At 39.9% G+C, this 26,801-nt stretch overlaps 1 protein-coding gene across 1 annotated transcript; it reads left to right on the forward strand.

Annotated features, from left to right (window-relative positions):
• Window positions 1–3,534: 3,534 nt before the first annotated feature.
• Window positions 3,535–25,380, forward strand: lin7c (lin-7 homolog C (C. elegans)). The gene is made up of 5 exons (XM_035419054.1): window positions 3,535–3,756; window positions 10,285–10,403; window positions 14,861–14,932; window positions 19,223–19,432; window positions 20,880–25,380. Exons 1-5 carry the CDS (start codon window positions 3,720–3,722, stop codon window positions 21,045–21,047), a joined length of 606 nt encoding a protein of 201 aa, XP_035274945.1. The 5' UTR covers window positions 3,535–3,719; the 3' UTR covers window positions 21,048–25,380.
• The last annotated feature ends 1,421 nt before the right edge of the window (window positions 25,381–26,801 follow it).

Genomic DNA, 26,801 nt, shown 5'->3' on the forward strand with positions numbered 1-26,801 from the left:
TAGCTAGCTATCTTCCTCAAACGTGGCATGTAGCATATTCCTGCCATGGTGACCCATGGTGATCTTTCTCTCTTCTTGTCTCTGAGGAGAGAAAAAACAGCCAACTTGATCGTCACTGAAACCTGTGTGTAGCTGTGTGTCTGTGTGTCAGAGAGAGGGAAAGAAAAAGAGAGACAGAAACAGAGAGACAGACAGACAGAAATGGAGATAAAGACTGTATGGCATGCCCCCTCGCCCTGTGAGCAGCTGATCTGAGGCATCATAACAAAGTATAAAACGTTCCTTTTCGTGAATGTTACTTGAATTAATTTACTAATATTGACAGGTAACGATGCCAGTGGAGGTGGTTTTAAATAGATGACCAATTCCTTTAATTATTTCATGTCGATAGAGTCGGGAAACTTCAGCCTTTTTACAGTTACTGCTGGGCCAGGCTCAGGGGTGACAGTTCTACTGCTCCTGCCTGAGTGTGTGCCCTCCAGGTCAAGCTGGAGCAGACTGACTTTGTGCTGCATTACCTTCCATCGTTGTTCTTGCTTCTGTGCCTCCTGTTCTCTGCTGCTGTACTTGTCATTTTTTTTGAAAAACACTAATGAGGCTAACAAAATATTCTGCATGGGGAACTGGCAACAGGCCTGCTGCACCTGCCCTTTGCAGAGTAGACTTCTCCCTTGTAGGATATGTAGTGTTTAGATTTTGGCCTTAGAGATGGAAACAGTAAATAAGAATGTGGCCTGGCCTCCCATCACAAGCATCAAAGCAATGTGATTGGGGCAATTTTAAATTCCACTGATTCCTAATCTAGGCTAACAATCTATGGGTCTCACCTCCTCAGAAGAGACAAACCATATGACACAGGACACCATATCGGGGGTAGGAGACCCTGCATGCCTAACATTTCCCATTACTTTAGTTTGAATGCAATCTTTAGGTAGGTCAGCCCTTGCCATAAATTAGTCTAACCCCCTTCCCTTCTCTCCTAAACCTTAACCCGGCATCACCCAATCAGGGCAAACATTCTCAAGCCATGCTGGGTAAGGCATTTAAGATTGCCACAGGAAAAAGTTGGTGTGTTGCGTTTGGTTTCAGAGCTTGGAAGAAGAAGAGTTTTCCTCTTTTTATTTTGGTGGTGGTTCCTAGGTTGTGTGCTTTTAGCTGGTTTCCTTGTGGTGCTTATACTGGAAGTGGGTGATACTTTGGCAAGGTCTGGCCAATCCGTTTCTCTCTCTCTCTCTCTCTCTCCTATCCATCTCTCTTTCTCTATTGTCTGTCATTTCTAGATTAGTTGTTTAATGTTTTGCTGTATGTCTTCTGTTGTGTAATTTAGAAGTAGTGTGCCTGCATTCAATAAAGAATGTATGTTCATTAATATAATTGACTGCTTCTTATTGAATTCAATTATTTAATTATTATTATTTAATGAAAACCTGATATAGAGCTTGTTTTGACTTGTTGGTTGATTCCACTAGTTTTCTGAAGACTGACCTACCAAAGAATTTGGCGATTTAATTGATAATTCTAACTTTAAACATATTTATTAAATTAAATCTAATAAAATATATTTGGTAAATGGACTGCATTTATATAGCACTTTAATCCAAAGCGCTTTACAATTGATGCCTCTCATTCGCCAGAGCAGTTAGGGGTTAGGGGTTAGGTGTCTTGCTCAAGGACTCTTCGACACACCCAGGGCGGGGTTTGAACCAGCAACCCTCCGACTGCCAGACAATCGTTCTTACCTCCTGAGCTATGTCGCCCCTTAACATGTAGGTTAAGTGATGGGTTCTAGCACGCAATATGACTTGGTTCAGTATTCAGAGTGCTGAACATCTTAACAAGGACATTGACTGTTGGAACCGCTGGATTCAGAAAAGAAACATATTCTTAATTAATCATTGCTTGTCCAACACCCTCTCTGATCACTTCCCTCCTGGATAATGTCTGGATTGTGGTCAACAATAGCATTGTAGCTTGCATCTCCTTGACTGACACCTCCTGGACAGATGCCTTGTTCCAGATTTTTCTTTGGCCCCACCACAGCTAAAGAATGAAAAAGAAACAAAAACAAAAATCCACTTCACATCTCGACATCAGCATAAACGACCCTCCGCTACCGCCAAATGTGAGAATGGGCCCAGCCACTCCAAACTGGCTGTTGCAAAAAAATGGAAGGACGACAGCCAAGAGTAGTGGCAAAATCAATTGATTTTTTATTTTTGGTAGTGCCCCAGTGAACAAAAATTAAACAAATTCAAGAAACAGAAAAACGCAAAAATAACTGAACTTTACTCAATGCATAGCTAACTAGCAAAATAGGTAACATTACCAATAAGCTTGTATGCGAGAGCACAAGTATGAATGGGCTATTGAACAATCTGTGCCAAACCTTCAAATACAGCGTGTTAAGACTGCATGAAACCTTTGATTCCCCTGCCATTGTCATCCTTGGGTAAAGGTAAGCATGTTGGATCTTCTGTAGCAGTTTATATTGTTTCATATAAACTTGTATCTCAGGCAATTAACCATTTTTCTTTGCATTAGTTTCAGAGGCTGATCAAACTAATTTTACTGATTATTAATTATAATGATAATGTCACTTTTCTACAGTGAAAGTTGTATTACTGGCAGATGTTGAAAATCATTAAGAAATTAAACATTGTTTAATCATTCGATTATCAGGTCAGTCATTGATTAACTGCAATATTCATATTCATACTGTATATTGATTATTTTACCTTAGTATTATCTAAGTAAATTGAATACAGACACCACATAATTTAGGGGGTTGGTGTAATTTAATTTAGAAAACCGATCTTAAAAATAGATTGAATTTTTTTTTTTTTTTTTGAGTGAACTGATGCTAAAAGTTTTAACGGTAAACAAATGACATGAATTTATCTTGCCACGTGAATTGATCCGAATGGATTGGTGCCAGCCCTGATGTGAATAGTAATTAAATTGTCGGTTTTAGAAGAGCGTATTTGCACCGCAGCATAAACCGGCGGCGCAAAGGTGGGCCCAGCCGATTCGCCCGGGTAAACCAGGGTGGAAATCAAGAAGGCCCAAAGTTATTAGTTATTATCATTACCACTACAGCGCTAGTTCTTAAGTCTGACAGACAGCCACAATTGTTCAAAACGTCACTATTTTTGTGCTTATAAATCAATCACACTGGGGAGCTGTTTGGTAGCAGATATTGTTCCAGTCTGCTCTGTTCGGCACCTACGATTTTGGACGTTTTTCATTTTCAATTCGTTAACCTGTGATATTAGGGATTGCTAATAGATGAACTCGTGTTTTCTTATGTATTGGTACAACAAAGAAATTCTAGACTTCTGCAGAAACTAGGCGAAATTCTCTCCGTTTCTTACGCTACGTGCTTCTCAAAATTCCACTAGTACAATCCCAACCTACCCTGTTGTTGCAATTTCCAGTTCCTCGAGCAATTGACACTCCAGCCAGTAGAGGGAAGTGCATTGTAAAGACGAGTCCGTCGTCGAAAACGGGAGGGGGTACACCGTAGAAACAAAATAGCCTATCTTTGGTTGGAGACAGGGTGGATTTCACTAGAAAAAGATTTCTGGTTAGAGCCTTTCCCAGGGGAGTACGCCATAGAAACAAAATAGCCTATTTTTGGTTGGAGACAGGGTGGATTGCTGTAGAAAAACACTTCTGTTTTGAGTCTTCCCCAGGCGGAGACAGTGGACATTACGGTGAAAATGGCTTCGTTGGCTGAACCTGTCAGACTGGAAAGAGGTAAAACATAAGAATAGAAACAAATTAACATTGCCGTGGAAAAACAATAATCTCTTCCTATTTTTTGGTCTAACCATTTTTTGTTGCTGAATATCTGCCTGTTCCAAATCAGTGTTGAACACTAACGTTGGCCACATCTATGGTCAAGTGTATTGCCTAATTACGGTCAAGTTTATAATTTCGGTTACCGTTTCGTGATTAAAAAAAATACATTCGTGACATCCTTTGTAGTCTGCTCCAGTTTATTCGTGGTACGAGATGTTTAGTGTCGGCTAGCTAGCATGTTAGTAAACGTTATTCTATCTAGTTAAGGTGAGTTTACGCAGAGTGGTCTATGTTACTCTTTAAAAGACTAGAAATGTGTCAGTAGTGTGAAGAGTTTGAACAATTGCCGGCAAATGAAGCGTGGGTATTTTACGTTGATAGTTACACTGATCTCAACCTGATCAGATACGGATTAACTTGCTACAAGTTAACGTTACGTTGCCAAGACGATTCTTTTGTGCGTGTCTTATGGGGCGAATTTAATGTCAATCTTATTTACGTGTTTTACAACTGATGCGTGTTTTGTGAACCGTAAAACACAATTCACACGTGTTTAACGCATTGCAAAACTACAAATCCCGTTCAACAGATCTCCAACTATACGTCTCACAATACAAATCTCAAAGTGGACACAAACCGTGTTTTACGCATAGCAAAACTGATCTTACAAATCTGTTTTACAAATCTCAAACTACACATTACAAACTATAAAGCTCAAGCAGTGGACACTAAAAAAACGAATTATTTTGGCACTGTTTTTACGTGTACGATAGGGGGGATAGGCACACGTGTCTGCATCAATCAAAATTAAGTTATCCACAGTCAATCAGGGGAAGAGTAACTCAACCAGTCAGTGAGATGTGTGAAGTGTTCAATAATCAAAGAATGCCATCATAGTAACCACTCTTTCATAGAGATTTACATTTATTTTAATGTTTTTCATATAATTAAAAAAAAAAAAAACTTTGCCACAAGCTTGCTATTTGGCTTGTTTTGAAGATAGTCAAATAGCTAAATAGCCAGTCAGCAACCATCTAGTTACATATCAGTAACCATCTTGGGCTTGAGTCCAGCAACAATAACAAGTTGTCGGTTTTGGAATTTCATGTGTTTACTATGAAGTTGGCAATTATCTTACACTGTACTGTAATATTGTATGAGTATGAATTATAATACGTTTAATCAAATTAACCTGGAATTTGGAATTTAATTTTGTATTTATGTATTTAAAATTATGATGACATAGGAGGGGCAGCACTGTGGTGCAGTGGGTTGCCTCAGCAAGAAGGTCTTGGGTTCGAGTCCAGCCTGGGCCTTTCTGTGTGGAGTTTGCACGGAGGAAACCCACGTATCCGCGTGGGTTTCCTCCAGGTACTCCAGTTTCCTCCCACAGTCCAAAGATATGCAGGTAGGCTAATTGTGGACTCTAAATTGCCCATAGGTATGAGTGTGTGAGTGAATGGTGTGTGTGCCCTGTGATAGATTGGTGGCATGTCCAGGGTGCTTTCCTACCTCAATGCACGTTTCGATAGGCTGCAGCACTCCCTCCGACCTAGCCCAGGATAAGCAGGTATAGATATTGGATGGATGGATGACATTGAATAGCTACAATCAGGGGCGTTTTACATTAGTGGCATGTGGGGCAGTGCCCCACCAAAGGTGGCGCTGTGGTTTAAGATTCTCGTAACATCTGAATGTTGTGGCATAATGTATTTTATATTTAATACAAAATAGTGATTCAGTGGTGAAATTGGCGTGTATACGTATTATAAAGTTGACTCACAATCCTTATAGTGGTGTTTTGGAGTAATTTCCTTTGTGTGTGCGTGTGCTCGCGCTGCGGACTGCACTCCCTGTCCTATCTCTCTGCTGTGGGGCAGCGGAGCACTCTGCCCCATCGTTGCTAGGGGAACAACGTAAGCGTGATCTGCGTAAGCAGGGAAAACCTCCTGCAAATTATGTTGGGTGGAGGGGCAGAAACGTTTCTGCCCCTACGAATTTTGCCTAGCAACGGGTGAGCCACCTGCGGTGGTGAAAAAATAATTAATGTAACCGTTAACCGGTTGATGTACGTCTATCGCCAATGCTAGAGTGAGAGCAGCTATTATCGACCACCTTCGTTCGACAGACAAGAAAACGTAAACAAAATTGCAATTATATATGAAATAGGCGAAATATCGGTAACAACCTATACCTAGTTATGTAGGAAAAAATGTCCTTGTTATCCTCTAGTGGTTATTTTTTCAGTACTTTCGCTTTTTTTTTTTTCTGTGCCGGCAAATAAGTCAGAGGTGGTCCAGCGCTAGCTTTTGGTTGCTAAGGGGACGTGTATCGACCACCCCATATAAATAAATGGAACTTGATATAATTTGCTAGCATAATGTATAAGTGTCCTATCTTGCGTATTTGAGGTTAATATGAGAGAGGGTGGTCGCTAGTATCAGCACGTCTAGGAATCCGTTCATATTCACTGTTGTAACCTAAGTCGCAGGACGCAAAATAGCCGTTAGGAAAGCAGTTTGAAATTATGAAGCAACCTCTGTGCCATTGCATTTATTTTTTGTGATGGTGACGTCATACAAAACTGCCCCAACAGAAATGCCATGCTAAAATCGCCACTGGCTACAATAACCTTTCATATGTAGGTTATGTTATATATCAAATTAAAACTGTCTATGGGAGAAATGAATGGCAAATTCCCAATTCCTTCAAAATAATTTGACATTTGGATGTTTGTATATGAAAAAGAATGTTTTTCACCCATTTTTATCATCTAAAAAATTGTGTAATTAAAAAAAAAAAAACGAATTGTTAATGGCTAAGTCGTTAGCGACCCTTTGCGGGCATAAGCCATTTGCTGTTACCTGTTAGTGTAATATATTTTTCGTTTTTTTACTTTGTACTGTTGTATATTTCACTGTAGATCTTTTTATTGTTGCTGTTCTTCTTAAGTTATTTGAGTACTTGCTTTAGATTTCTTTGCTGGCAACGTAGCTTTGACCAGCCTGAAAGGGTGCCAGGCAAGCTGTGACATAAATAACATTTGCAGCAGTGTTGGCTTGTAGTTAGAACAAGTAATTAGATTGGTTGGAAAGTGGGATCGGAATTCAGTGTCCTTTGTTCTGGAAATCCATATATTTGTGAAGGTTTTGCTCTGTGATACGTTAGACTTCTGAGGCCTATGGCATTTCCATAGTTAATTTTCTGTAACTGTACAGCAGTTTTGAAATGATAATCTCCAGTTTACCGCTCACCTCTTCAGTCAGCTATAGTGAAATAGTAGTGAACTTGAATGGTGTCCTAGCACCCTCCCACTTTCCATTCATGTTTATTCCAACTCCACCCTTGTGATGTATATTTCTATTACAGTATATTGCTAGAAAGCAAAGGGAGAAGAACTTTCCAAAAATGTTTTCACGATTTTTACTGATAAGTAGGCTAGGCCCAGGAGTCAACCAAAAACAAATAGAAATGCTTGCAGTTTCATAGTTAAATTAAAATAAAATAAAGTTCAGTTGTATAGCACATTTCAAAAACATCTGTCACAATACATTGTACAGTATATCCCAGCCTAACTCCCGACAAAAAGACACCTAGGGCATCAGTGGCAAGGGAAAACTCCCTTGGTGGGGAAGGAAAAAACCTTAGGAGAAACCAGGCTTAAGAGGGGGAGCCCATCCTCCTCTGTCCGGCTTGGAGAGTGAGTTCATAATGCACAACAGGTCAGATCAGGCAGTTAACAATCCGTTCTGAATAATTTGGTAGCTAGAGTGTTGAGTGATGATGGGGTGTGGGACTGGTTGAGCGCAGGTGCTGGGGGTGGCAGGTCTGGGGCGGTATGTGGGCCAGAACAGAGGCGGGGCCAACTGTTCTAGCGTCTCAGCATTGCAGCATGCTCGGGCCAGGCGCCCCACCAGGGAGAGCAGGAGACAAGAGCAAAAACGGGCATTTGGGGAAGAGCAGTGGGAAGCAAGCAAGGACGCAGATGGGACATTTGGCAACAGTTCTCCCCATAATATATCCCCATGCATTGCCATACGCTGTCAGTTCGCTACCAAATCATTTGCATAGATGGTTATTCCAAAAATAAAAAATTGTTACCAAATCAAAGGCAAGACCTTTTCTGGCTGAAGACTTAGGGTACAATATTAATTAACATTTTAACTTGATGAATCCATGCTTACTGTATTTAAATTACTTTTATGCATTCACTCAAAGAAGGCTTGCAGCATCCTTTTTGGTGTTACTTGTTCCTTAAACAACATTAAAGCCTTTCAGAATTTTATTATATTCATAATATTCATGCTTATTTTTTAGGTATAAGAAATAATTCAAAGCTAACTAAGTCATTAGCTAGCTAAACCTGTAAGCTGTAATTTCGGGTTGTGCAAGCTTTTTAGTTAGTCTGCCTTTCATAGAAATCACCACAGCTCGCATCCAGTGCACATACACTTGTAGTTTTTTCCCTATCGTACATAGAAAAATAGTACCAATATTATTTGTATTTTTGTCTCGCAGTCGTCGTTCTAATTTATCCCAGAGGTGTTCAGTGGGGTTGAGGTCAGAGGTCTTTGCAGGCTTGTCAAGTTCTTCCACATCAGACTCTGCAAACAGTTTCTTTATTGACCTTTCTTTGTGCACGAGGTCCTGTCATACTGAAACAGGAAAGGGCCTCCCCCAAACTGTTGCCACCAATTTGGGAATACACAATTCCATAGAATGTCATTATGTGCTGTAACATTAAGATTTCCCTTCACTGGAGCTAAGGGGTCCAGCCCAGACCATTATTCCTCCTCCACCCAACTTAACTGTTGGCACTATGCATTCAGGCAAGTAGCATTCTCCTGGCATTCACCAAACCCAGATCCGTCAGACTGCTAGATAGTCAAGCTTGACTCATCACTCCAGAGTATGCGTTTCCACTGCTCCAATGGTGGTGTGCTTTAAACAATTCTTGGGCTGATGTTGCTTCCAGAGGCAGTCTGGAGTTCGGCAGTGAGTGAGGACTGATGATTTTTACATGCTACGCACTTAAGCACTTAGCGGTCTCGGTCCGTGAGATTATGTAGTCTACCACTTCAAAGCTGAGCTGTTGTTGCTCCTAAATGTTTCCACTTCACAATAACAGCACTTATATTTGACCGCGGCAGCTCTAGCAGGGCATACATTTTACCAACTGACTTGTTGGAAGGGTGGCATCCTATGACAGTGCCACTTTGAGTGCCACAGCTCTTCAGTACGACCCATTCTACTGCCAATGTTTGTCTTGGGAGATTGCATGGCTGTATGCTGGATTTTATGCACCTGTTAGCAATGGGTGTGGCTGAAGTAGCCAAACCCACTAATTAGATGGCATCTCCATGTACTTTTTGCCATTTAGTGTACTAAAAGGTCACCTGCCAAAGTGACCTGCCAGAGACTGACTGAGTTACACGCCAGTGTCAAATTCTACTCTCATTTGGCAGGTGGCGGGTGCTAATGTCAAGCCCTGATGTGACAACTATGTCAAAGGCATGCCACCATTGTCATGTAGGTTGTCAATTTAACAAATGTTAAAATAAGTTAAACGGGGGACTAGTGGCGAAAACCAAGTTCATGTCTTTTTACTTATATGTGGTGTGAAGAGTCGGTATATGCCAAAATACCGAGGATGTTTGTTGCGGACCTAAGACGCTTCGAAAAGCAACAGTTTGAATGGTCGTGGCAGCACGGTTGTTTACTTTCGTATCGGTAACCAAACCCTTTCATGCTAATGTGGGTTGTTTCTAGTGTCAACCGTGTGAGCACAGGTATTGGATATGCGTCACCTTAAAAAGTAGATGTAAACAGCTGGTCAAAAAAATCAGATATAGGTAAAAACAATTGGGACTGGGCATCAAGACCTGCGATGTAAACATAACCATAATGTTTCAAGTCGCCATACATTGCTACTTCCTCAGGTCTGATCCGGGGAGTTCTAAAAATTTGCTTAGTGTCATCACAGTGGCACGATGGGTGCTAATGGAGTGATGGGTGCTAACAAAGAGTTCTGATTGGTCAAAAAAATGGGCAGCTCAATCAGTGTGCTGTTCTGCCAAGTTAAAGAAAAAAACACCAGATCAAAGTTTTTATATTGAAACAAACATTTCCTCCAGAGTCAACCCTCACTTGTTTTAGAACCTCCTCTCATCTTGTTCAAAAGGTCTTGTATAATGTCAAGGACTGCCTAGTGCAGTGTTCTGTTTCCCCGTTCCTAAACTTGGAATGAGGGAACAGAACAGAACATGCCTTTCTGTCCTGTCTCATTTAACTGTGCATATAATTCTGCTCCACAATTTTCCATAATAGATTTATATTCAAATATGTCACCAAACCAACAATATATTACTCTATTATGCATTAAATAGACAGTGTGTTTCCCTGAAGTGTAGTATTTGTTAAACAAAGTACTGATTTGTAGCTAAATTGATGTTGTTGACTCCTGCTTTCATACCATTTCTGCAGACATCTCTCGGGCCATCGAGCTGTTAGACAAGTTACAGAGGACTGGTGAGGTTCCACCCCAGAAACTCCAGGCACTGCAGAGGGTCCTCCAGAGTGAATTCTGCAATGCTGTGCGAGAGGTGAGGAGTGTTACAGTACAAACATGTTCCACTTACTAGGGTAGATATTTCTGCAACTCTGTAAGCATTGGTATGACCTATGATTATGGTATGAGTGCCAGTATTTCTGACATTTACCAGTCAGACAATAAATACGGTTGGAGTCTGTAATAAGTCGGAGAAGTTTTCACAATGGGCTAGAGGTGATTAGACTTTCTGAGGTTGTCTGCTCAAATCCATGCAACAAGTTGACACAAATTAGTTGATAACCGTGTTCAGTTTATTGCTAAGTGCCACTTTTGGAAATGTCGCCTATTAAACCATTTAAACCTTGATTGCAAGGAAGTTCTCCTATTTACTATGAAACTTTTAAAGATTTAAATAAATGCAGGTGAATTACCAAGCTAGATAAGTTGCAACTATGAACAGTAAGTTCCCTTAGAGGCAGAAGAAATCTTGCTGGAAGAACAGAATTTGATACAAAAGCTACACCACTTGATGCTGTTATGATTGGTAGGGGCTATGACATGGTTGGGATCACAGAGACATGGCTTGGGGAAGGGGATGGGGCTATATATAATATAGAGGGTGGGGTGTAGCTCTCTATGTAAAAGAAAATCATAATGTGCAGGAAATTCCAGAAATTGACCAACTCATACGTAATGAGGATATCTGGATTAAGCTCATGGAGAAACATGTGAAGAGACTTGATATAGGAGTGTGTTACCAGCCGCCAGCTTCAGACATTAGTGAGAATATTTTTATATTGTTAGGTGAGAATATTGTTATAGGTGACTTCATTACTCCACTATTAATTGGGAATTGATGACAGTAACAGGAATGAATGAGGAAGAATTTTTAGATGTTATAATTTCAAGTGGAGAGAAATAGCGTTACACAGTGTAGAGGTCTGCGCGAGACTGTTTTTTTCAATCCCACTCCCATCCGCAACCGCAACATTTCTGACCACTCCTGCCCGCTCCTGCGACACCTGTTCTGTTCCTGCCCACAACTGTGGACATTCCAACCACTCCCGCCTACACAACTGTTTTATATTGATATCACGCCTGCTCCAAACCTGCAGAGAAAAAAAAAAAGAACTTAATCTAGGCCTACTTTTTTATATAGGGACCAGTGTTTATTTATAAAAACACTCGTCTAGTCTACTGGTGTTTAAAACGAGATGTTTAAGATGTTTAGAATAACTAACAGAAAGAAAAAGAAAGTCGCACACTCTATGCTCCAATTCCAGTTTTGGCAAGCAGTGCCCTCGGGTGATGAAGGCACTGCGTGCAAAATGTTGGCTACAAAAAAATGGAATTGTAGTTGCTGGATGCTATGGACAGCCTATGAGTGAAATACATTGATAGGCTGGTGCATTTCAATTACTTAAATTCATCTAACATGGAAAGAAAGAGCTTGCTTTTTGGCTTTTTATTTAATTGAACGTCGTTAGAAATAGAGCTTGCTCTAATTGCATTAATAAAACAAAACACAGTCACTGTTGTGTCCGTTTTTGTTCTACATTGTGAGGCTTGAGTCTTTGATGAGCGCCTGTTGTCACAGGAGCCATCAAACATCTGATGGCAACAACTGACAAGGACAAGAATCTTGGGCATAGGTACTGTTATTATGCAACCACTTTCATACAGTTCTGGAAAAACCACTAGTTGGATTTTTACAAATTTGTATTCCCATTCACAGAAATAACTGCGGGTGATATAGACAAGGATTCACACTAGAATTCAAATACATATTAAAATAAATTATTCCGTCAAAATCTTACTCATTGACATAGTATTTTCCAATTTGCCATTGACATCTTAAATATTAAAATGTTGTATTAAACACTTAAGTTTACAACTTAATTTAAACGTTATGCTTTATGAAAATGTTAATTCAAATATTCTACATTCTCGCATTTAACTGCTTTCAGTGCAGAGATCATTGGTCAAAGTGCAACAATTCCCTTGAGGGGGTAAGTGTAGCCAATGGAGAGGATTTGCAGATTGACCACTTATCAGCTACCCTGTTGAAAGTTATACGAACAAGAACACAACTACCCCTTTGACCCTTAAACTACCTTAAATGAACAACAAAGCCGTGTGGCATACCTGTTAGGGGACTACAGAGTGTTGACCCCAAGCAACCTGTAAAGGAACATTCGGCGTGGTAAGACACAATACAGGCAAAGGCCGTGCCGCAGACACCCTCTGCATACAGGCAACAACGGAATATACCATGGTGAACAGTGTCAAATGCATGGAGAGGTCAAGGAGAATCAGAAGTATGGGAAGGCAGACTGCACTGACGGTGAGGGGTGCTGTTTGTGTGAAGCAGCCAGCACTGAGTCCTGCCTGGTAGGGACAGAGAAACTGGTTCTCTGCTGGGAGACAGCAGGCTAAAGTGTCTTGGCCAGAAATGGGTACAGAAAGTGAGACGTAGTGCTGTCCATGAGGCGACCAGCTCTCGATCCATGTATGAATCCCTTACTTCAGTCAGGTTCGATTCCCCAACATGGCACTGTCTGTACTGTGATCTCTTGATCTATTTGTAGCCCCCTCTGCTTTCACCCTGTATGAGTTGGGTAAAACAAAATACATAAGGACTGCAATATCCTTACAAAAAGAAATGGCAGGGACTGGTTGGTAAGTGGAGATGGCAAAGGGATTTCTTCAGGAAGGGGGTGAAACAGGCCTACTAGAAGGATAAGGGAAGATAGCCAGTGGACAGGGAGGAGTTAACCAGAGAGGAAATAAATGAAAGGATGTCAGGAGTGATGGACTGGAGGAGAAATGTGGGGATCAGCTGGTGGGAGAGATATTTGTTGAGATATGTCTTCATCTTTAATGAGGGTGGGGGGAGAGGTGAAAGGGAGTGCTCAGTAAGGTAACCGTGGAAGAGATTCGGTCGTCTTGAGGGATTTGCAGTTGCTTGTAACCATCGCTTCAGAATAGACAGCGAAAGTACTCTGCAGAGAGGGTAGATGGAGGTGAGGACGGGGATGTGTTCTGGTGGGAAGAGAAGGTGAACAGCTTGTTAGGGTTAGAAGATAAACACAATCCAGTTGCCTCTGTGAGGTAATTTGTGCTTGGCTCCTTCAGTTTCAGGTTTATTTTTCAATTGTGCTAACTAGGGTTGCACCGATTGATTAGTTGACAGAATTGTCAATATGTGTGCTGTTGACTGCAATAGGTGCATCGGCAAATGAGATTATATTCACCTTTGGCAGTGGCCTGTCATTTAAAATATATCCATCAGTTTGTTGCATCGTTAATTCCGTACATGTTCAAACTTGAATGGAACCACAGTCTATTACAAAACAGTGTATCCGTGACATATCCTACATGGTGCTGCACATATTCTGTACTCTCAAGCCAAGAAAACAGTGGCTATATGGGCACATTAGAAGGAGACAGAGAAAGACAACCACCTTACTATTTGTAACCAATGCTATTCAAGCCATATTTCAGGAGGAGGCAACTCGAGCAAGGATTTTATTTAGGGCTGTCATCGTTAACTCATTAATTCTTTTGATTTTCGCGATTAACTTTTAAACAACTAAATGCATTTTCTTAGTTTGGCGTAATCGTATGAGTTGAGGTGTTCACGTTGACAGTCCAAATATGGGATGTCTATCCGGTAATAAATTAAAGACTTGAGGAATTATGTATTTCTCAGTGAGATGGAGCTCTCTTTTTGTCATTTATCTGCAATTTTGTCGTAATGCTATTTGATTGTCAACTGTGCTTGCATTTAATTTATTGTAACTACAGTATGTTTATAGAGTCAAAGTGGAGATTGTGAACCCTGATCAAATCATTGAAATTTCTCAAACTGATTCTGTTATAATCATATGCATTTCTATTTGTCCAATAAGAAACATTTACTGAATTATTTCATAACTTCCCCGATACAAATCTGCAGATTCAAGAGATGAGTCATGCCATGTATGCAAGCTTACAGAGTTGCAAAACAAAAATTTCCCTGTGCTCTTACACTCAGTTAATTGTCTACCTGAAGTCTGAAGTATTCAGTCAGGTGGCAGGTATGCACACAAACACTGTGATGACCTTGAGAACCAACAGTGTAGTACTGGAACATTTAACAATTGCAGCCTAGTTGAGGCTAGCAAGCTCTTCCACTGTGTAATTGGGTTGTGTCAGTGCATCCAATTTAATGGTCCTTCTCTGGTTTCATTATTTATGTCAGCAGCCCTGCCCTCAGCCCTGGGTTGTGATGGGTGAGATGCACCACAACATGCTGCCAAACCAGCTGAAGCTAGCTAGGCCAGTAATGCCTAAATGTTAGAGGTTTAGTTTAAAGCACTTCCTTGTTTAATATAAGTGAAATTCTCCATACAAATGTTGCACTTTGTTTCTCCTGTTCTAATTCTCATTATGTTACAACAGATTAATAGGAGTTTGTTGCTACTACTATAATTTTAGTAGCAGTAATCAGTAATCTTATTGTTCCAGGTGTATGAACATGTGTATGAGACGGTGGACATTAATAGCAGCCCGGAGGTCAGAGCCAATGCTACTGCTAAGGTAAATACTTTTTTATTTTTTAATTTTTTAATTCTTTTATTTTTTTCCACTTGCTTTCCATTGCCATTTTCTCATGTAGCATGCATGGCATTCTAGCCCAGCATTGGGTGGGGAGAATGCAATGTTAAATGTGCCTCACCATGCAAGGCCCAATGTTTCCACACATTCTTTAGACTCACCGGATACTCAACTGTGATTTTGTAACGTTGAAGTTCCTGTGTGTACAATTGAAGCCAAAGCTTCTGAGTTTGATGAATTTGCTCGAAATGAAGGGGCATGCCAAAGACGGTACTATGGCAACAGGCTGTCTACTGGAATGCAGCATTGAAAACGCATGTTTCCTCTTCAAAAAAATAAGTGAAAGCACCCATACTGGAAGCTGGTTGACTGTATGCGATGGAACTTTTAGAATAGATTAGTTATTTTACTATAGGTACTCAATAAAAACAGGTAAGCTAGACCCACCTTTAGAGGGGGGATCCTAAGTCTACTCTCATCCTAAATTAAATTAGGCATCTATTTTTCTGAAGCATGAGTGAATTACTTTAATGGAAAGTGGTGAAAAAGACAGTGTAGAACAGGTGCCATCACCATTATTTGTAACCCAAAAAAAAGATTTTAATGGTAAATTCGTTTTCAACAGCTTCACAGATCAGTTTCGGAAACACATCAGAAACACAAAGCCAGTCAATTCATACCAAACTTAAATGGTTCTTGATTGGCTAGTTGTCTGCAAGTTCAAACCATCTAGTGATGATTTCCAGTCAAGTTTCTAGCTCATTCTCTAATGCAGTTTATTGGCCATACATGGGCAGTTCATTGACAACCTACACATTTTCGTGTCAAGAATAAGCAATACAATTCAATTGATTTGCCACAGTCAACTTACACATTTTCATGTCAAGGATAAACCATTCAATTAATTAGCTGCAGTCAGCCTGCTCATTTTCATGTCAAGAATAAACCAGAAGTGACTTTGAACTCAAAATATGTTTTAACAATATCAAAAATATGATATGACAAAATTGTTTTTACCATTGCCTGAATTAAATTAATGAAATCAATCAATCAATCAAAGACCAATTAGGCTCTCTTGCCAGTGAGAGTGCTAATAACTCCAAATACACAAAATAGAGGGTGTTGGATCTCACACGAAAGTTTTCCACTTTGGAGTTGAACCTATTAAAATGCAATGATTAAGGGGGGCACATTTTGCCATCCTCATACTGGACATAAACTCACAGGATGAATAATTTGCCTCACTAAATCTGTCAAATATTTATTAAAGTGCCTTGCGGTTTTTGTTATGTCAGCAAAACAAAGCGGGAACTAAAAACTGGGACAATTGAGCACAAGAGCGGTAGCTAGACACGGCGGTGGGACATGATGTATGCACTCTGAGTGCAGGATATGAAATGCTCATCAAGCAAAGATCTGAGCCACAGGACCGGTGAAGCACAAATAATAAATAAAAGGGAGAAAGGACAATCCACTTCGTTTGACAAGCTCTCCAAATATACTTATGTTCATTCACCCAGAGCCCACAGGAAATTAACCAGTTGAACTTGTCAGTACCAAACAATAGTTCCCCCTCAAGCACTGTAAATTCCACTGAACACATACCCTATGCAGTCTCGTCCTTACAAATATGTATACAACACTGAAATAATACAAAATAACTTGATATAAACAAATGGCTAGCCAGCTATCCAGCCAAAGTGTACAAAGCTGCCACTAAATTTGAATTATGAAGAGATTAGTGTCCATAATAAATTGTTCATTAGGTCTCTCCTCACCAGCACTGTGTAAGAAAGTAAACTATTTCCCACAGATTTTGAGTGTTCAATAATTTAAGCTTGTACATTTTTGTTTTATTTAAGTCATGACCATGGAAGATGCAAATAGACCAGTTCAGATTTTCACAACTGTTGGACCTCTTGTCCGGCTCTTGTTTCGTGCATCTCTTATTTTCTTTGTGCACCTTCACGGCAGTTGGAAACTCTCCCTTTTCCATCTGTTTCATCACTGAGAGCATCTGTTACCCGTGGCTGGGGGTTTGGTGGGCAGTTGGCAGTCTGTGTCCTCATGTCAGTGTGACGGCACATCTCACCTTTATGAACTGTAGCCCCCCCAAACCTTTTTCCTGCAGTTTGGCCCAGAGCCTTGTGGATTGGGTTTCTGTGACTACAGACACATCACAGTGAAGGAGGGGGGTTGTCCTGGGAGGGAAGACTGATGGACCCGTTTGCCTGGCCCCAGTGGGCTGGCTCTGCAGTGTCAGCTAAAAACCTGAAGCTTTGAGGGAACATATGAAGGCATAGAGATTCCGTGCTGCTTGCTCCACATGACCCTGTGGCACTGCCAAGCTCTGCCAGCTTTACGAAACTTTATTGCCCACACAGTGGAAATTTGCCACTTCATACCACTCAACTCATGAACTGCTGCTTTTAAAGCATGGTCAACAGTATGTAAATGTTCAGTTTATTTATCCATTATCCAGGTGAGTCCCAATGAGATGGAAAATATCTTTTGCAAGGATCCCAGTCCAAGACATTTCAGTGCACAGCATAAAATTCAATACAGAATAGTGCAATAAAAACAATGATGAAACAGCCTTTTTGTACAGTCAGCAGCACCTTATCTGTTATAGCAAAGAACGTATGTCAGCTTGACAGTGTCATCAATGTTTTAGTACATGAGAAGTGTATGTTCAACAAAAAGGCACTGTACACTTCAACTGTAAATATTATTGAAAGGACACAAAATAAGCCAGCGTGTCATAACGTTGTATCAAAAAAAAATTGTCACTTGCATAATGACAGTTTCAGTCAATGGACCTTCTGTTCATGTCAAAAATATATATTTTGTGCTTTGTCTGCTTTTGAAAGTGTTTCATTGTTGCAGTAATTACAAGTTCTCCTCATTTCTTGTTTCCCAATCATAATAGTATGGTAGTAAATACTTCAACCAGCATATGGAGTTCATCTTTACAAGGTGCAAAAGCAACAGAAAGGAGAATCTAACTAGTTATATTAATCTAATTCTAGCTAGGTTCATTGTGCTCAGAGTAAGACTTAACATTTTTGAATAGCTGTACAACTTTACTAAGGCAACTCCCTTATCAATGGCAGCAATAGCCAACTTTACATTGGCCCTGGTTGTATTGCACACTGCTATTGCTTGCTGCTGGGTTTAGTGCTAGGTAATTTGGTGATGGGAATTGCTTTGCAATGCAGTCAATGTAGCTTTGTCTAGAAAGCATGAGAAGTGCATGAAATATAGAATATGTAGAATACATGTGCAATATATTTCATTAGGCAGTTAAATGGTTCCAAATATAATTACGCCTAGTTTACATGCAACACGAATTACACTGGCATTTTTTGTCAAGGTAATTTTTAGGAGGGCTATTTTTAACTTCAGTACCTTTTCATTGAAGTAACAACAGTTTTTTTTTGGAGCACTCAACCCACCTCTGATAAAGATGATCATAATAATATTACAAGGCAAAGGTGTGTACAACAGACTCAAAGCACAGTGCCACATTTTCTGAAGCAGTGTTTGTCTTAATGGATACTGAATCCTACAAAATAGAATGGAATACATTTGTCCAGTTGGATTTGTCTTGGTTGGTCCTATCTGTATACATATAAACAGCATGAATCTTTAGAATAGCTCCACCCACATTTGAGAGTGATGTGTAATAAATTAATTCTCAGATGTATAAGCCTTTTGGGAAACTTGGATGCCTTCTCTGCAGTTCAGTGGCTGGTACAGATTTCTATTCCCTGCTATGGCTTTGTTATCTGATGCAAATGCAGACCATTTTATTTTGCTTGCATTTGAACTCTTTTAGGGATGCGCTTGTTATTGCCGCATGTTGATTTCATTTCGCCATACTTGCCATCTGTCGAATGTTTCCCCGTTTTTCCCTGATGCCTCTTCAAAGTCTCGCTGTGCTTAAAAGCAATCTTGTGTCTTACAAGGGCTGCACTGCAGTTTGCAGTAGAGCTGCGTTTTGCGAGAGCAACTGAGGTCAGGCATCTTTCAACAGTGGCAAGAACCACAAGTTTCCACCAAGAAATCGAATACAATATGATTAGATCTGCAGTGTTTAAAGGCACTTGAAGACTGCAGGTTGTATTGCTAGACTGTAGACAACCTTTCCTACTTAGCTATTCTGTAAGCTGTGGTTATGCAAGAATGTATGACATCTGAAATGGAATTGTATATCTACTTTTATTTGAAATGCCCATCAGAACAATACGCTTAAATGTAATGCCCCTCCAGGCCACAGTGGCAGCGTTCGCAGCGAGCGAGGGGCACTCCCACCCCCGGGTCGTGGAACTTCCCAAGACCGAGGAGGGCCTGGGCTTCAACATCATGGGGGGGAAGGAGCAGAACTCCCCCATCTACATTTCCCGCATAATACCTGGCGGGATTGCGGATCGGCATGGTGGCTTGAAGAGGGGGGACCAGCTACTGTCCGTCAACGGAGTGGTGAGTCCACACGGAGTCTCACCGAACTGCCTTCATACACGTACAGCCTACAGGAGACCCGCACATTCTGAGGGACCATTCATCTTCAGAATAATTTCCACCAATAACACTGCCAAAGGCTGATGGGTATAATGTATTGCTGCACGTAAGGGCTCCATATATTCCTGCAAATTGACTGTTTGAAATACAGGGAGTGAAATACTTCGTTCTCATCAAATCCCACTTGAGGGGGTGGTGTTTGAAAGATAATTTTACTGGTAAGTATTCTGGGAAATCAGCTCTCCTGTAAATGGGGTATACAAAATGCATAAATACAAGCTGTATAAAAATATTGAATGTTGTAGGCTATGGAAGAAGCATAAACTCAGAGATCGACAACAGAAATTGAACTTGCTCAGGGTACTGACAGCCAAAAATGAAACATGAACTGAGTGTGCACAATTTTTCCTGCGGGTGTTTTAGATGATCAATATGCTAGGCGTAGGTTGCTGCAGTCTAATTCAACTATGAGTTATACTTACGCAGTGTGAAGAAAACTTTACCATTATTCATGATTTAAATTGATATGTTGTGCCCCTCAAGCAAGACATCCTTAAACACAATTCACACTGAGAACGATAGACAGACTAGGCCGCTTATCAAGCATGGCATGCCTGGTTTTTACTTTTTTATTTTTTACTTTTACTCCAAGTGAGTCTTGAGGACACACAACACCTCAACAACAGAGGGCTGGGCAGGTAGGATTTTCTTTCCCCAAATCTGATCATTTTTAAGGTGGTTTTTAATGCACACCACCAACCTGCTCAGACAGTGAAATTACAGCTGACAGTATAACATTACAGCCGACAATCACAGCAGTGAGCATCCAGTGTTGGCCTTCATTGCTCTACAGTACAGGTATGCCTTAATGAACCCTTTCTTTTAAATAACCCCCCCCCCTCCCCAAATGGCTGTGGCAGCCTCCCACCGCTACCTGCTGATTCCACAAGAAACATTGTTAGGATATTGTGCATATTTACAGAGGTTTCTGACAACCTATAAACTTTACAATGGTTGGTAATGGGCTGTTCAGAGGTTTATGGTATAAAGCAATAAAATACACTTTAAGCAAATCAAAAGGAGCTTTTGTATAGTCACATTATGCCTCCAGAGGTTGAACATGTGTTGCCTGTATCACCTGATTATTTTTTAAAAACTGACTTTTTTCCAACATGATTAAGTTGAATATTTGTTCTGTTTGAACTATTTATTTAATTCATTCAATATTTCTTTTTTTACTGTACAGTTGTATTAGATTGCCTAGTTCTTCCACTGATGAGTTACTATTTAAGTACAAATTGAGTGTGTCAGGCATCTATCATTCCTATCCGTGGGAAAATAGACTGTGCTAGGGGGTCCGTGTCTGCCGAAGTCTGGCCTTAATGGCGGAAGCTTGTCTGTTTTGCAGAGCGTGGAAGGCGAGCATCACGAGAAGGCTGTGGAGCTCCTGAAGGCCGCGCAGGGCACGGTCAAGCTGGTGGTGAGGTACACCCCCAAGGTGCTGGAGGAGATGGAGTCTCGCTTCGAGAAGATGAGGTCCGCCAAACGCCGACAGCAGAATAGCTATCCCCAGTAGCGTCCTCGCCCCGGCCGCCGGATTCCTCGCCCCCCCCCCCCCCCCCTCCCCCGCCTTTTCCCCTTGCCTTCCTCCTCAGGCTGTCTCTCTGTTCCTCCACCCACTCTGCCTCTACTTCACTCTTCTTTGTCCCCTCTTCAACACTTTGGCATGTTATTCAACTGTCGCAACACATAACAATTTTTCTAATGTACCCACTAATGTACCCTCTTACCTTCACATATTATGTGCATTGATGCCAATGCCTCTGCCTTGGAATATGTACTTGGGAATTTAAAGAGAATTTTGCTGATAACTGTTTCTTGGAATTATATGAATCTTCAGAATGAGTTTTAAATTAAGGCTCAGTACCACATTTGCTGGATACCTAAGGGGAAAAGGGGTTTTTAATCAATGTATTTAACTTTGTTCTGGAATGTATTCGAACAACAATAACTAAAAAGGAAGCTCAGATTTAGCACTTTTTACAACCTAAGTAAAAATAAAAATAGTCAGAGCATATGAATAGTTCACCTGGCAGCAAACAGAATTTCACTGAATGTTACTAGGGAAATGAAGATTGATCTGAATTTTTATCTGTTTTTTCAAATCTTTTTTATGATTATTGTGCTTTTTAACCTTGGAGATTGCAACTGTCCCTTTCTGGATACATGTTGAGAAGGGTGAGATAGGCCTGTACAGTTTCTGTTGTAATCATACGCTGTAGAATGTCTTCATGGTCTATTTTATTTTCCACATAAATGCATAATCTGTTGTGTTTTTGGTGCTTCATTTCCATATCCACTACTATAGGCGTTTCTTAATTCTAAAAAAATGACACTAAAAGGAGAACACAAAATGGATGCTATTAGCTAATTGATTCGATCAAACGACTAAGGATGTAGGACAAAACGTCTGCTTTATCAGGGCCATTTTTCTGAGAAGGAACTGGCAATTATACTGTGCTTCAGAAATACTGTGCAGAGGTTCAATGGAAAAATGGACTGACATTTCAGACCGGTACGATTCCTATAAGATGGTTTCATCACTTTGTTTAATTAAACACTATGAGCGTTTGCATGCATTGTAAATCCAGTGAATCTGCTGGAAGAGAGGAATGAATTGGTGTAGGAAAAATAAATGTAATCAACATCTGAGTTTAGGAACTAGTGCAAAAGCAGGAGGGACTTGGTGAAACTCATAACTATGTCATGTTATGAACTGCCATCCCAACAAATCTGCATTTAAAGAGAATGAAGAACTCGTAAATGCAGCACGGTTTTGCGAGATGAAAATTACAAGATATTACTGAGTTCCTGCTGTCAACCAGTCACAGCTTCTACTGCGTGTAAAGCATTTACCAGTTTTCTTTCGTAAGTTTAAACTAAAACTAGATATCCGTTTGGAGATATTGAATCTGATTTAAATTACCAGATAGTCACCCTGGTAATCTGGTAATTTAAAGTTAAACAGCTGATTATTTATCAAATGATATATTTTGTTCTGTCCATGTATTTAAATGTGGTGTTAAAGTACAGTTTTTTTTGGCTGAGGACTAGTGCAGATATGAAGTTCAGGTTGCATGTTTTTTTAAACCGCATCTGACAAAAATGATGCTGTTCTGTTGCAAAAAACAAAAAACCAAGACAATTATCAAAACACTAATGATAAGATATCAATGATGTTTTATAAGACTTTGTAAAACAAAAGCCCTTTATTAAGCTTGTGCTGCTATATATATATATATATATATAGTACCTGCTTCAAGATTTGAACAATGTTGTGGAGCGCGTTTTCCCAGGTTGATTGGAAGAGAGAGCAGTGATGTAACGTGATGGTTAGGGAACTGGGCTTGCCACTCAAAGGTTTGGGTTTGATTCCCGGCTAGGCGCTGCCGGTATAACCTTAAGCAAGATGCTTAACATAAATTGGTTCGGTAAAATATCTGGCTGTATGTAACAAATGCTATCTGTTTAATTCGCTCTGGATAAGAGTGTCTGTTAAATGGCTAAATGTAATGCACTCGGTTAACTGAACGTACATGCTTGGATTTATGTATCGTTGGTCTAATTTGTTACTCACTCTTTACACATCAGAAGCGTTTGCTTTTCCTTTGACCAATTCATGCACAGGACTCTATTGATCAAGATAAAATGATGATCACAACCATAAAATCATGACTGTTGAAATTTATATTTATTTACAGGAGAACTGAAATAAGTGTGCCATCTTTAATCCATCATTTTTGAATAAAGGAATTGCCTCCAAGTCTGGTTTGAAGAACGGGTTACTTCAGAAATGTTATGAGGCATCCGATGTTTTATGGCTAGCTACATGTGCCGAGTGGCATTAAACAATTTGAATGACCTTGTAGCTTGTGTCGTTAGTGCTCAAATTAGAGGTCTGTAGCCTGACCTGAACCCAACCTTGCCGGGAGGTATTCTGTGATTTTCGGGTATTGGTCTTTTTTTCTTCTTCTTTTTTTTTTCAAGCTCTGTGACATCAGGTCAGGTACAGGCCAAATGCTGTCAACTCATAATTTTACAAATAGTTGTGTAAGCCAGCTGTTAACAACAATTGACAAGAATGGCACAGAGCTGACTAGCCTGTTCTGGTCATTTCAAACATTAAACTAAAAATGATTCCCATTTGACGAACCTACTTCATGCAAACACATACTGAAAAAAATAAAAAGTTGCTTCTGTTGCAGAGGTGCAAGTGAGAAACTTAATGTCACATTAACAGAAGGAGAAATGTTTAAATAAGAAGCGTGAAAGCTCATGTACAGCAGTTTTAAATTGGTTAGTTGAGCATAATGTTAAAAACTGTAGAATGGTAGAAGCTTTTATTTGCGCGATTGTTGTCAATTGTTGTTAACAGTTGGTGGAAGTGTTACAGTTAACAGCTGGTGGAAGTGTTACTGTCCCCCATCTCTGATCCGCGATCGCAAACAACTTCGTTAGCAGCTTTCCTGTGGGAAACACTGCATTATTTTCGATTGTGATGTATGGAGTTGTTGGCTTATTTCAGCGATCGGTCTCTATTGGGTTCCGGCTTCGAATTTGGTTAGAGCTTATCTGGCTGGTTCGGTTTGAGCTGTAAAGACGTAGGCAGGCTTGGCCCTTATTTCTAGCCTGATACAGACCTCTAGCTCAAATCATTCAAAATCTATGTTTAGTCTGTTTTCACGTTTCCTTTGGGCCCATTTTGTGTTGTTTTTAGTGGGAGAGAGAAAATGCTGACTGGAAGCTATAGCCATCTTTCTTTAGGGTAAAAGAATAGGAAATTATTAGGAAGGGATCAGATGGACTAGCCAGTGTGTAGCTTTCTAAATGTGTCAAGTGGAAATTCTGTTAGATACTGTATATAAAAAAATAATTGCATTATATGTACTGCCTTTTGAAATGTTTTTACAACTAGACAATGAACTTAAAAAAAAAAAAAAAAAAAAAACTTTTGTCCTTGCCTGGAATGTTTTTTGACATATAATGTTGAGCTGTTATTAATTAAAGAAATTAATCTCTTAACTGAACAATCCTATGCAAGAAACATCACATTAGAATGAACAACAGTTTTTTATGTAGATTTCATTCATTCTGACTATTGTGTCGCCTCAGCTTTCTCGGAAATGAGCACAGAAAATTAAGCAATGCAGGACATCTATTTTTACTCTGAAAGGCAGGTGTTTTAATGTCTGGCAAGTTCAAAAAAGCCAGTCTGGATTTTTCCCTCATGTTCATAAAACATTTAGTAATGTTCTAAATTTAACATGTCCCATAAATCTTTCACAGTGCTCACTTAAAAGTATACTTGGGTTGTTTTTTTTTTTTTTTTGCAAGAAGCCTCTTTTTTTCTTTTCTTTTTTCTTACAAAAAATGCAGTGAACTAAAAATGTCTTTCTTTTGATGAATTTAGGACTGACATGTTAAGAAGCATTGCTTTTTTGAGACTTGGCAAATCCATATGATCGTTATGGCCTTCACAGAACAGGTAGTCTGATGGGCTTTCTTCTAATGTCACACAAAAGAGCAATAAAGGTTGGGCTTTCTTTTGTTGTACAACCTTTTGTTTTTATAATCTCTTTTTGATAACTGGTTTTTGTGGGAAATTTTCAAACATTGTATGTATTTCTGTCCTCAATGCATTATCCATTTCGAGTAACAAGACCAAACTTTAAATGATGTATTTTGTGTTCAGTCTGTTCATTTGGACTGTTATTTAAACCATTGCTGTGATCTCTTTAAATTTTCTCTTTCATGTTTTCTGTGTAACACTGAAGTAAATGTATAAATTACCTAAAATGCTAAACTGATTAGATTGCATGATTCACACAATAAATTATCCATCATAGAAATGTGTATACTGTACTATTTAAGAAACATAATGGTGCAATTGATATTGTACATGTTTATGTTGATATTGATTGCTAATAATTATGCAAGCAATGCATATGTGGAATTAGTACTGACATGTGAAAACCACTGAATTCTGCATTTCCTCAAAAGCCCAATCATTGTTAGTTGGGTTTCAAAGATCTTCATAGTTGATTTCAGTACACCATCATTGCAGTTTAGTACAGGAAACATTAGACTTTGTCTTTGACATAATGTCTCATCGCACTTTGGCCCTTCCCACTTCATGTCCTGGTACTGCTTTTAGTGGGAACAGGGTCAAGGACTTGTTCATCCACAATGGAAGGTACAAAATGCATTTCCACCTATGCTGCCATTCTAAATGTTTGGGACAAAGACACTTTTTCATATTTGGCTCTGTACACCATGATTTTTTATTTGTAATCAAACAATTAACATGTGGTTATGATACAGCTTCTAAGCTTTTATTAAAGGGCACTTCTTATCCATAGCCCTGCATTTTAGGACACCATCATGTTTGGGACATATTAATGTTATGTAAATGAAAGTTGTTGCACATCCTACAGACATCATCTACAGACGTCACCAGCTGCTGTGTATCTTCTCTGGTGATGCTCTGTCACTTGTCACCACTGTCACCATGTTCAGCTCCTGCTTGTTTTGGGGGCTGGTTTCCTTAGATTTTCTCTTCAGCATATCAAATGCATGTTCAATTGGATTCAGATCGGGTGACTAACTTGACCAATCGAGAATTTTCCCGTTTTTGGCTTTGAAAAACTCCTTTGTTGCCTTAGCAGTATGTTTGGGATCATGATATAAGATGAAGAGCCATCCAATGAGTTTGGAGGCATTTGCTTGAACTTGAGCAGATGTTTCTGTACACTTCAGAATTCATTCTGCTGCTGCTATCAGCAGTTACATCATCACTGAAAACAAATGAGCCTGTACATGTGGTAGCCATACATGCCAAAATTGTAACAGCCCCACCACCATCTTTCACGGATGACAGCGGTATGCTTTGGATCAAGCTTGTAACATTCGTTATTGATAAGCAACCATCGGTACAGAATGATAAAGTTGAAGCATTGTTCCCATGATGGTGAAAACACCTGTTTCTCTTCAAGCCTGATAAGACTTATTTAGTGTACGGACCCGATTGGACAGCTGACAGTTTCATCAACTGCCCTAGCCAGCCGGCATTCCTTATTGTCGAGCCCTTCTCTTAGCAAACTAACCTAGCCATTCTGTTTTTGCGGCTATCTAGCAGTTTGCATTGTGCAGTATAGCACCTGTATTTCTGTTTGTGAAGTCTTCAGCAGGTAATAGTCACTGACGCATCCACGCCTGCCTCCTGAAAAGCGTTCCTGATCTGTCTGACAGGTGTTTGGGGATTTTTCTTCAT

Source organism: Anguilla anguilla, chromosome 5 (genome assembly GCF_013347855.1).
Source record: "Anguilla anguilla isolate fAngAng1 chromosome 5, fAngAng1.pri, whole genome shotgun sequence".
Lineage (NCBI taxonomy): Eukaryota > Metazoa > Chordata > Actinopteri > Anguilliformes > Anguillidae > Anguilla > Anguilla anguilla.

Bases quoted from the DNA above. Each gene is read 5' to 3' on its own strand.
- lin7c (XM_035419054.1), top strand. From the start codon at position 3,720: ATGGCTTCGTTGGCTGAACCTGTCAGACTGGAAAGAG. The intron at 3,757-10,284 runs GTAAAACATAAG...CCATTTCTGCAG, and splicing joins ACCTGTCAGACTGGAAAGAG to ACATCTCTCGGGCCATCGAG. The intron at 19,433-20,879 runs GTGAGTCCACAC...TCTGTTTTGCAG, and splicing joins TACTGTCCGTCAACGGAGTG to AGCGTGGAAGGCGAGCATCA.